This window comes from Pogoniulus pusillus, chromosome 9 (assembly GCF_015220805.1).
Source record: "Pogoniulus pusillus isolate bPogPus1 chromosome 9, bPogPus1.pri, whole genome shotgun sequence".
NCBI classification, from domain to species: domain Eukaryota; kingdom Metazoa; phylum Chordata; class Aves; order Piciformes; family Lybiidae; genus Pogoniulus; species Pogoniulus pusillus.
Genome location: NC_087272.1, coordinates 11850304 through 11862738, shown reverse-complemented (window position 1 = coordinate 11862738; position 12435 = coordinate 11850304). Strand labels below are relative to the sequence as shown.

At 45.1% G+C, this 12435-nt stretch overlaps 1 protein-coding gene across 2 annotated transcripts in view; it reads left to right on the top strand.

Annotated features, from left to right (window-relative positions):
* The window catches only part of ADGRL3 (adhesion G protein-coupled receptor L3), a 667301-nt gene extending 662176 nt beyond the window's left edge, over nucleotides 1-5125 (top strand). For both annotated transcript variants that reach the window (XM_064148540.1, XM_064148545.1), the window contains one exon: nucleotides 1306-5125. In XM_064148540.1, the coding sequence (XP_064004610.1) occupies nucleotides 1306-1367 (62 nt within the window). In that variant the 3' untranslated portion in view covers nucleotides 1368-5125. The remainder of the gene's footprint in view (nucleotides 1-1305) is intronic.
* Nucleotides 5126-12435: the final 7310 nt, after the last annotated feature.

The following is a 12435-nucleotide window of genomic DNA, read 5'->3' as shown; positions in this document are numbered from 1 at the left end:
CCTTAGTGAGTCTGTGATTCAAAAGGCTACAGGACAACTCTTCAATCTTCTTCAGTTCATCTATCTTAACTTAACTTGCCCCTGAAAACTTATTTGTATGAAAGCTTGCCTGTGTTCACCCCAAACTGAATGAGGCTGTGTCTTCCCAACATGCATGTGTGAAAGGAGACCTATTTCTCCCTGGGACTGCAGTGATTGTAGAGGCAGCTGTAAATCAGAGCAATCAGGATGTGAAGTGCCCTTCAGATAGTGTCTGATAGTAAAACATATCTCTTTACTCAGCAGTCATTTAGAACCACATAGTTACTGGGGTGGTGGTGGGGGAAACATGACCACAAAACATGAACATTAGCCAACAATGTGCTCAGACAGCCAAGCAAGACAACAACATTCTGGCCTGTACCAGGGTTAGTGTGACCAGCAAAAGTAGGGAAGCAACTGTGGCCCTGTACTTTGCACTGGTATGGCCACACCTTTGGATTTCTCACTACAAGCAAGACACTGAGGTGCTGGAGCAAGTCCAGAGAAGGGCAACAAAGCTGGTAAAAGGTCTGGAGAACATGTGGCTGAGGGAACTGAGATCATTTAGTCTAAAGAAGAGGAGGCTTATTGCTCTCCACAATTGTCTGAAAGGAGGTTGGAGTGTGGCGAGGGGTGATCTCCCTAGTATCAGGTGATAGAATGAGAGGAAATGGCCTGAAATTGTGCCAGAAGAGGGTAAGACTGGAGAGTAGGAAAAAATTCTTTCCTGCAAGAGTGTTCAATGCATTGGAAATGGCTGCCTAGGGAGGTGGTGAAGTCACCATGTCTGGAGGTGATCACGAAACGTGGACATGTTTTAATGGCTGTGATGGTCTTAGTTTGGCCATTGGAATCAATGATCTTAAAGGCCTCTTACAACCAAAGCAATTCTTTGATTCTATTTAAAAAAATGGAGTTTACCCTAACAAGCCCATATTAGTGTATGAATTGTGGCTTTCTTTGCTTGAGCTGGGTTTATCCCGAGGAGGAAAGTGTCCTTGTCATGGGCAGCAGTGACTGAAGCTGCTGGTCCTCACACCATTTAACAAATAACTGGCTCATGCAGGGTGGAAGCCAGGCAAATCTGTCCTTAGTGCTCCAGCCACAAAGGGTGGGAGAAGGTTCCTGATGAGATGCTGGCCCAGGAATACATTCATCTGTTCTGAACAAGCCTTTGCTTTCAGGGCAAGCCCAGCTTCACACGTTTTATTTGGGGGTGGAAACTAATGGCTGATTAGAGGTCCTGCTCTGGTGCTTTACTTGCTTTCCCCTTGCTCTCCACAGAAAGAACACCCAAGCAGGAGCCAGTCTTCAGGCGAGTCACCATGGAGGACAGTGTCATCTAGCACCCAGGGCATCTGACGAGCCTGACCCAGCGAGCCCACGCCAGTGAACCACCTCAGCTCTTCTGTGCCTCTGTTTACCCCGTCCCTCATATGGGATCATGCAGCAGGAGAGGCCAGAGAACCTAGCCTTGACCAAAACCCTCAGCAAACTGTCACATCCCTAAGAAGAAAACAGCCCAGCTGAGATTCCTGCTGTCTTGCTCGTGGCAGCGCCCAGGGAAGTGACCTCACTGCTTCGTTGCTGGTTGTTTCTTTTTTTGTTTTTAAAGATCAGCAGAACAGGAGACAACAAATGTCTTTTGTATTATGAAATTAATTTAGTCTTCTCCAAATGTTGCTTTTGCAACTTGAAAGCACTTAAAGATGGCTGAGAGCACTTCATCGCTCACTCCATTCTGAGCCCTTCTCCATCCTCACAAGCTGGGCTGTATAAAGGCAAACCCACCAGATCCAGGTCCCTGCTGCAAATACAGACTTGGCTGTGTGGAGAGGTAATGAGGGAAGGAAAAGAAGGACAAAGACATTGTCCTTATGCCAGCAGAAGCAGAACTTGCTGGCAGAGTGGTGTTGAGCAAAGCTGTGGCTTGTAAATAGGGACTGGCACATGTGTCCAGCAGTGACTCCGCTGGGCAGGGGTTTCTGGAAGCAGGGAAAGCTGCTCAGATTTTATTGTCTTGTGTAAAAAGAGATTTTTTTTTTTTTTTTGGAAGACAAAAAAAAAAGGAGCCTTAGTATCTTGTAGATAGCGTTTGTCAATCAGCTCAGCTAGAGATGGGTATACGGAGAACCATGGCATCTGCCCAGTGGACATTCAAAGCCCTCCTGATGTGTTCCTGTGTGATCTGCTTTAGGCAATCCTGCTCTGGCAGAGGGGTTGGACTTGATGATCTTCAGAAGTCCTTTCCAACCCCTACCATTCTGTGACTCTGTGAAGCTCTGCATGGGGTATCACACCACAACAAGGCAAAGGGGGCACCTGAAGGATAACGAGCACATCTAGCAGAGGACTTGGCAGATATTTTTCCTTCCATTCCTGTAAACAAGGTGGCCTTGCTGGGCCTGTGGACTCTGCTGGTGTAAATAATCAGCTATGGCTCACAGAAGACATGGACTGTTCGGTGCAGGTGGGATGGGCAGAAATCAGTAGAAAGATGCAAACCTCATCAGGGTGGTTCCCCAGAGGCTTTTATCATTAAAAAAAAAAAAAAAAAGAAAGTAAAAGACAAGAGAAGAGAGCTTGTTGCTGGTGTTGGGACAGCTGTTTGGTTGGGTGAATCGGGATGTGTATACAAATCCATGTAGGTGTCAGACGGCATCTGTGGGCGTGGTTCTCTCTCTTGTACGTGTGTGAAAGACCCATGTCCTGTGCAAGTGGCTGCCAGCCAGCACAGGTCCCCATGTCACTGTAGCTGTGTGTCCATGAGAGAAGAAGAGAGGATGTGGATGTGTATATTGTACTCACCTTCATGCACAGAACAGTTTCAGTTGAAAAAGACCTCCGAGATCATCAAGTCCAACCACTGACCTAATAGCACCATGGCTATTAAACCATGTCCCAAAGTGCCATTCCCACACAGTTTTTGACAACCTCCAGGGAGGATGACCACTTCCCTGGGCAACCTGTTCCTATGCCTAAACACATTTGAGAACTCTCAAGTACCATTTCTGGGTCCAGTTTCATCAACATGAGTGCAGAGTAGTGTTCACATCTCTTGAGAAACAAGAGCCAGTAGATTAGGGGGGGTCAGCCTTAGCTGAGCAAAAGCTGACGAATCTCTGCCCCACACTGAGTCATCCTCTGCTGACCCCCTGCTGTGACACAAGAGTGGCCATCTGAAAATGCTTCCAGCAGCCGTCTCAGCATGGCTGTTTGCTGAGGGCTGCCTACAGCAGCATGGGACCTGATGGAAGCAGAAAAAGAGATCTGGACTTTCCTCTCCATCCTTCCCACCTCAAAGCTTGTTTATGCCTTATTTACTTTGAGTCTGACTCTGTGGATTCATGCAGGGGAGGGAAATCAGGGAAAAAAACCCTGGAATTAGAAACTAAAATTAGAACAAAGCCCAACATATTTAAATATAAAAGAAGAAACTTTTGAAAATTGCCAGAATAATTTTCTCTAGACATCACAGGCAAAGAAGCAAGGCCAAGGCAGAAGTGACCCTTCCCCATTTATAAAGCCAGACAGCAGGAAGCCAACTCTTGCACATATTTAGCATGAGGCTGATGGCAAAGCCTTTGCTGCTTTGCAAAGAAAGACCAGTGGGCAACCAAGAGAAACTGGAAGCTGCCTCAAAGCACCAAGGACTTTGGGCACCCACAGTGGTCATTGCCATGGGTCAAGGTGAGCTGCAGGGGTAGGTTCTTTATCATGGAATTGTTTTGATTGGAAAAGACTGGAGCTAAACCATGGCCCTCACATTTCTGCCTCTGTCAAGCACCTCCTTGGGTTCCAGCGAATGGCTTTCTAAGGCCCAACCTAAACCTGCCCTGAGGCAACCTGAGGACATTTCCTCCTGTCTTATCATGTGTTACTAGAGAGAAGAGACTTACACCCACCTCTCTCCAGCCTCCTTTCAGAGAGCTGTAGGGAGCAATAAGGTCTCTCCTCAGCTTCCTTTTCTTCAAGACTAAATACCTCCAGTTCCCTCAGTCTTTCCTCCTGGATACTTGAATATCTCCCCCGTCATTCAGCTCTGTTGAGTTGCTGTTACCAGCCACACCTAACAATCACGAGTGTCATGTGCATAGGAGACACTAAGAGGTGTGGACACCTCTTCCTTTAGACACTTCTCCAGCCTTGCATGGTATCCCAAGACAAGGTGGCCTTTGTCTTCAGGAGGCTCAGGTTTCTTCCCCAGTGAAACCTTTATTTCTAGGGAGAAAAAGAAAAATCTGGGCACCCACCCCTGTTTTGTGCCAGAAATGTTATGAAAATCAGGCAGCATATTAGGCAAAACAAATGCCTCTAAGAAATTTGAAAGCTGATGATCTTTCACAGTCATGTGGGCACCATCCTTGTGGTTCCTAGAGTCCCAAAGGGTAGTGTTAAATTCTATACCCAAGGCTGACTGACCCTGGAGAGCTGCATGGGATGAAATGGGGTCTGTGATAGCAGGAAAGCAGAAATTTCCTGTTTATTTTTTCACTAGATGACAAGAAAGCAGAAATCCTCTGAACAGGACTGGGTACTTCTTTTTCATTAGAGCCCTCGCTATTAGTTTATCTCCCCAGACAATCCCATCATCCCTGCACCTTAAACCTTTGCCATTATGTCTAGAAGAGTTATTCTTGGAGGCATTTCTAACAGCCTTCAGTGTCTCTCTGTCTCTCTCCTACCCCAAAGAGGCTGACATCCAGTAACTAATGATGACGGTTGTAAAGATGAGCCAGACTGACCCTAAGTCCTAATAAAAATGATGAATCTCATCCACTGCCTCCACTTTGATGGTGCACAGGTTACATGTGGAGATGAGCCATCAAGGAGAGGGAGGCTGATACTCACTGAACATCAGGTTTGGGAGGTGCCATCACCAAACCCACCCAGTTACTGTGTTGTCTGGGCCACAGTTTTGAATTAATCCAGCCCGAGTCAATAGTGATGGACATTTCACCTGCTTTCCATATCTTAACTGGACTTTCTCACTCCTCAGGCATGGAATGACTCTTAATACATTGTAATTACTGTACTCTAGTGATGAACCAATATGAAAAGCTATCATGGAGAGCATTAATAAAATGTACATTATGAAAAGGAACCTGTCTTTGTCTGTCATTAATAATGTAACAGATTTCTCTCATACACTCCAGCTCGTTACAGGCCTGCCCTTGAATTTTCTATTACAAATTACTCATTCACACTGTTCCTGTAGGTCTGTTTGGTGTGAAGTTGTGTGCTGTAGGTTCTACACCCAGACTGGGATAATCTTGAACACAAACATAGGCTGGCGAAGGAGTGGCTCAAGAGCAGTCTCAAGGAGAAGGACCTGGGGGTGTCAGCTGATGAAAAACTCGACATGACCTGACAATGGTTGCTGGCAGCCTGGAAGGCAACCTTGTGCCAGGCTGCATAAAAAGATGTGTGACCAGTAGGTCAAGTGAGAAGATTCTCCCCCTCTATTCTGCTCTCGTGAGACTCCACTTGGAGTACTGCACCCCCAACACAAGAAGGACATGGAGCTGTTGAAGCAGGCCCAGAGAAGACCACAAAGATTATCAGAGGGCAGAAGAGCCTCCCTTATAGGAACAGACTAAGAGAGTTGGGGCTGTTCAGCTTAGAGAAGTAGAAGGCTCCAGAGAGACCTTAAAGCAGCCTTCCAATGCCTGAAGGAGACCTATAAGAGAGATAGGGAGGGACCTTTTTACAAGGGATTTCAGTGACAGGATGAGGGGCAATGGCTTTGAGCTGGAAGATGTGAGATTTAGACTGGAGAGTAGGAAGAAATTCTTTCCAGTGAGGATGCTGAGACAGTGGAGCAGGTTACTCAAGGAGGTTATAGATGCCCTCTCCCTGGAGGTGTTCAAGGCCAAGTTGCAGAGGACCTTGGAGCAACCTGGTCTAGTGGAAGGTGTTCCTGCCCATGGCAGGGGGCTTGGAAGTAAATGATCTTGAAGATCCTTTCCAACTCAAACCAACCTGTGATTCTATTCTGTTTAGGTTGACTTTGATACATTACCTATTAAACTGCCACTGCTAGGGTTGCAATAGGGATGGTGGTGGGAGCGGGTGGTTATGTGAAATAGTGCAACAGTTAATTGCAATTACCATTACAAAAATATACAGGAGAGCTTGCTGATTACCAGGAGACAAAGACACTTTGGAAAGGTTGGATTTTGCTGTAGGTGAAAGCCTACAAATTTTAAAATAGAAATCACGTTATGGCTTCACAATTTCCGTTTGCTAACAAAGTCTGCTAAGGAAAATTGGTGGCTGATTAAGTAAACATGTATACATAAATAAAACAGTGAAGATCTCTTCAGCTATTGAGATGCAGCCAGTTCAATCCCTCCTAAATAATACAGTGAGGAATTCAGACTTTATTGTGCATGGTAAAGCTGCCTAGGATCAAAGCCTTGGGCAAACTAATCCATAGGCATGAATCAATCAGTTCATTGTAGTTGTCATGGTGTTATAGAAATATCACTAAAATCAGCATCTGAAAGATGCAACAGTCCTCATTCCTCTAACTGGAATCATAAAATCATAGCATTTTAGAGTGATTTAGGTTGGAAAGCACTGGGATTGTTTAGTCTAGAGAAGAAATGCTGAGGGGCGACCTTCTGGCTCTCTGTAACTCCCTGAAAAGAGGTTGGAGCCAGGTGGGGATTGTTTTTTTCTCCCTACTAACAAGTGATAGAGGAAGAAGACATGGTCTCAAGATGCACCAGGAGAGATTTATATTGGAGATTAGAAGAAATGTCTTGACTTCAAAGGTCCTGAAAGATTGAAACAAACTCCTCAGGGAGGTGGTGGAATTTCCATCTCTGGAGATGTTTCAAAGATGTAAAGATGTGGTGCTGAGGGACATAGCTTAGCACCACCCTTAGTAGAGTTAGATAGCAGTCACGCTCAATGATCCGAAAGGTCTTTTCTAACCAACACAATTCTACAATTCCATGAGAAAAATCCCAGGTGTAGATAAAGTGAAGCTGAATCTCAATTCCATGGGCTGTATCCTCTGCAGCAGCCTGAGGAAAACCTTGTCAAAGGGGACAAGGAAAGCACTAGCTTACTGTGCATCACAGCTGGGGAAGTAGCTGTGGTGTGGCATGGGCTCCAAAGAGGCTCCCAATCAATGGCACAGAAGAGGAAACTTTACTGTTAGGCACCATTTAGAAATATTTTTAGTGCAGAGTCAGATGAGTGACATCTACAACCACACTGCAACAGTCTGCCCAAGGATCTTCCCTCATTGGAGATGTTCAAAGAAAAGCTGGGCCAAGGACCTTGAGCAACCTGGTCTAGTGGAAGGTGTCCCTGCTCATGGTGTGAGGCCTGGAAATAGATGATCTTTAAGGTCCCTTCCAACCCAAAAAATTCTATGATCCTATGAAAGGTTAGAGGCATATAAAACCATAACTAGTGTCCAGAGAAGGTGAATTAAAGGTTACACTTCAACATAGGTGATACAGCAAGTGAGGTCAGAAAAGGTGAAGTCTTAAATGTAGTTTAAGGCAATGCTTCATTACCTGTCATGGGATTAGCCCATGGACTCCCTGACTCAATAGACCAGCAAAATGATGTACAATGATCTTCTGTACAAAATTATACCTTTTTCACACTTTAAGAAATAAAAATCTTGCAGTTCAAAAGAAATCCTGGCATTACAGGCTCTGTTGCAGGGTCAGAAATAATTGCTAGCTCCCAGAGGAACTGCAGAAACACCCCTGCTGAGTTTCCAGCCATTCTTCACACCCTGGTGATTTGTTTCACTTGTTTGGATTATTTTTCTCCTTTTCCCTCTGAAAAATTGCAGTACTGTTAGGTATACCTGGGAAGTCACCTATCAACTGACAGGACTAAAACACTGCATGTCAGCATCCTGTGCCACGGTTTCAAGAGCATGGGCTCACAGGAGAGGGATGTTGTGGAGGTTGTATGTTCCTTGCAATCACTGAATGCTGCAGAACTGCTAAGAGCTGAGACATGCTTTATTTCCATGGCCAGTGCATGGACTGGAGGAATGAACTTCACATCTCTCCCTTGACAAAAATGAAGAAGGGCCATCAATATACTGCTGTGGATCCACTCTGTGCTCCAGAGAAGGGCCATGAGAATCATCAGAGGACTAGCTGCCCTGCCACGTGAAGAAAGGCTGAGAGAGCTGAGCTTGTTCAGCCTGGAAAAGAGAAGGCTTATCACCAGGCACCACGACATGAAGGGTAGCTACCAGAAGCATAAAAAACTCCTTTTTTCACAAGGACACCCATGGAAAATGGGGACCAGTGACTGCTGGGTAGATTCTCAGTGAACTCTGGAAGAAAATGTTTACTCATGAGAGCAACTGGACATTGGAATAATCTCCCAAGGGAAGCAGTGGAGTCCCCTTCCAACCTGGCATTCTGTGATTCCAGTTGGTCAATATTTGAAGTCTAGAGCATGCCCCCAGTACTAAAAATGCACACATTCAAAGTATGTTTTATGATTGAGTGTCATGTTAGGGGTTTTTTTTGTAAATATGATTTATTTTTAGTTAGGAATGTTGGGCTAAATGATACTGTTTTGATCAGGGAAGTGGAAATGTGGTGCTGACAGTTGAGTCTCATCAAGCTCATTTCACCTAGGATTGGGATCCCCTTTTCTCAGGGCACAGAAAGATGTTATTAGTTACTTTTGTTGGACAGTCTATGATTATAACCTGATTAAAGGGGTCCTAAATTGCAGTTTGTGGGTTTGGACTGTTTGTTTTGTTGGGGTTTTTTTACACAGTGACACAAACTTAATCAAAACAGCATCAGCATACTCAAGAGTGATGCTCTGTGAACTATTCATGTAAGAGGCAGTTGATATACATCTCAGTTTGTTGGCTTTCAGACTGTGGCACACGTGTTAAAACATTCCACCCTCAATGCTATGGGCTGATTTTGACCTAAGACCATGGTAGCGTGCCAAATCACAGCCCTCTGGTTAAAGGGCTTTACCTCCTCTGAGGAGGACAGCAATGCCTTTGGGATGCTCAAAACCAAGCTTTTACCTTCTCATCTAGTTTCTGTCCCCTCAATGTGACTTCCATAATCTGCATGTTTTTTCTTCACTCATTTAGGGAAACTAGGAGGTGTACTACATAAGGGCTAAAGAGGGGGAAAAAAGTAACAGCAGTGTGAGTTTGCTGCAAGAAACCTAGGAGGTGCTTTCATCAGTTCTACCTGGATGTTAATTCTAATTCCTAGCATATCTGAAGTGGGTCCAGAGGAGGCCAAGAAGGGCTGGAGCACCTCTCCTGTGAAGACAAGCTGAGAGAATTTGGGTGATTCAGTTTGGAGAAGAGAAGGCTTTAAGGAGACTTTAGAGATACATTTCTGTATCTGAAGGGGACCTACGGGAAGGCTTGGGAGGGACTGTTTGGAAGGGCTTGTAGTGATAGGATGGGGGGAGCAAGGTAAATACAGGATAGGCACTAGGAAAGAGTTCTTCACCATGAGGGTGGTGAAATGCTGGAACAGATTGCCCAGGGATATGGTTGAGATCTCATCCCTGGAGACTTTCAAGGTCAAATATGATGGAGCTCTGAGTAATCTGATCCAGTTACAGATGTCTCAGCTCACTGTGTGTGTGCAGACAAGCAGAACGTTCAAGGTCCCTTCCAACCCAACGTACTCTATGTCCAGTCATTACTTAGAGACCCCTTAGGAAGCCAAGGGGGGTGCTGGGGATGGTCTCCTCTATGTACACCAAAGAGATGGATTTCTAACTCCTGGATGAATTAGGGGCTATTTTTTGGGTAATGTTCCAAAGCCAGCTGGAGGTTCTGAGAAACCTCTTGAACCCCTTGGTAAGCAGGTTCCTGCTGCCTGTTCCTGCTGACGTTTCAGCACTGCAGTTTGCCTGGTGTCTCAGCAATTAGATTTGATTTCCTGTCTTCTACCCTGTTTATCCAAGTTAATATCTTTCCTAGATCTTCTTGGCTAACACCTGCTGTGTAGGAAGGTATAAAATTGTAGGACAGGCTGAAGATTTGTCACTGTAATGTCATCAAAATGGTCTTAACTAAAAAGTGTTGCTGCAGGAGTCTGAATTTTTTTTTCTTCAAGCTTCCCTTCATGCCTATGAGCTTTAAGTTAGCTGTGTTTCAAATAAAATGAAAGCCTGCATGGGTTTTTTTTCCTGTTTTTCTTTTAAGCCAGAAAGCTAAAAATGAAATTGTTGTGTGCATGATTACTTCTGCTCAGATACACTTGCTGGCATCTGCTGCTGTGGCAAGCTGAAGTCAGTGATGGGAAGGGGACAACATCCAGCCTCCCCAGAGGGTGTGTTTTGGTGGGGGAATATAAATCAAAGTGTGCAAGGTGGTTTGTGGGTTATGGGCAACTGTCCTCCATGCTGATATGCTCTGCTTAGGGCTTTGTTTTTCAGAGGGTGCAGCAGCTGCACAGAAAAACATAGAAGCACAGACTTGTTTTGATTGGAAAAGATCTGTAAGATCATTGAGTCCAACCACTGACCCAACACCAGCATGAACATTCAACCATGCAAGAAAGAAATTTTTCTTATTATCCAATCTAAACCTCCTCTGGTGCAGCTTGAGGCCATGTCCTCTCATTTTATCACCTGATTCTAGGGAGAAGAGAGCAATCCCCTACCTTACTGCAACCTCTTTTCAGGGACTTGTAGAGAATAGTGAGGTTTCCCCTCAGCCTCTTCCTTTCCAGACAGAACAATTCCATTTCTCTCAACTGCCCCTTACTAGACTCATTCCCTAGATCCTTCACCAGCTTTGTCACCCTTCTCTGGAACTGCTCCAGCACACCAATGCCTTCCTTCTAGTGAGATGCCCAAAACTGAACCACCAGCATTTGAGGTGTGGCCTCACCAGTGTTGAGTACAAAAGCAAAATTGCTTCCCTGGTCCTGCTGGCCACACTATTGCTGATACAAGTCAAAATGCTGGTGGCCTGCTTGGCCACTTAAGCACATTGCTGGCACATGTTCAGTCAGCTGTCTACCAGCAGCCCCAGGTCCTTTTCTGCCAGGAAACTTTCCAACCACTCTGTCTCAAGCCTGGAGTGTTCATGGTGTTGTGGTCACCCAAGTTCAGGACCCAACATTTGACCATGTTTTCTTTGCAAGATCTCTTACCCTCCTGTATGTGTCACTGTGTGTTTTTTCTGTGGTTAAAAGCTCTGCTGTGGACTCCCACTAAACATCACCCAGGAGCACCAGTGGCCACCCATTGCTCTGTAGCTACACTGCCTATCAAGCAGCCTTCTAAATGTGGGAAGAATCTTATGGCTGAACAGCTTCACCTTGTGCTGGCTGTATAGACACCCAGCAAAGAAATCAAAGACATGATGTCACCAGCGTTTCTTATCTAAAATTAAATATCTGTCTTAGGTCTCCAGACACCCAGAGACTTTGTGTTAGCAACATATACTGAGAGTTCAAACTCTGAGTCATCTCATCTATATTTCAGTCAAGCTGAGGGAATAGCAGAAAGAGGAGGTCTGCAAAAAGTATAATTCTCTATTCCAGCAAGATGAGGGAGGAAAAATTGTTCAGGGAAAAATACTGATGGATTCACAAAGGAAAAAAAAGTCTCTTGCTCATGAAATTGTGGCTTTACCATTCCCTACCTTTGCAGGCAAGCCTCAGTTTGACCCTGAATGTGCAGTGCAGAATCAATCATAGAATTAATCACAGAATCATGGAATTGTTTTGGTTGGAAAAGACCTCTAAGATCATAGAGCTCAACTATCAATCCAACACCAGCAAGGCCATTAAATGGTGTCTCAAAATGCCACACATTTCTTGAACATCTCCAGGGATGGTGACTCCACCATCTCCCTGGGCAGCCTGTTCCGGTGCCTGACCAGAGCCAGAGTTGAAGGCTGCATTTCTCCACTGCATGGCTGGATGTATGAGCTGGCCCATCCTGTGCCCTTTTCCCTTGTCTGCTACAAGGATTTTGCCGCAGTTGTCAGGTGCTTAAGTACAGGACATGGTGCTGGAAGTTATTTGTCCACATCTGCAATTCAAGTACCAGAAGGGGTGCTTCCAGTACCTGAAGGGGGACTACAAGAAAAATGGTGAGCGCCTGTTTTACAGAGCTTTGTAGTTACAGGATGAGAGGGAATGGCTTGAAGCTGGAATAGGTAAGAATTAGACTGGATATTAAAATGAAATTCTTTACAGTAAGGGTGGTGAGACACTGGAACAGGTTGCCCAGGGAGCTTGTGGATGTCACCTCCCTAGAGATGCTCAAGGTCAGGTAGGACAGGGTCTTGAGCAACCTGGTCTAGTGGCAGGTGTGTCTGCCCATGGTGAGGTGCTTGGAACTAGATGATCTTTCAGATCCCTTCCAACCTAAATTATTCTATGATTCAGTAATTGTATGATTCTATGAACATTTCAT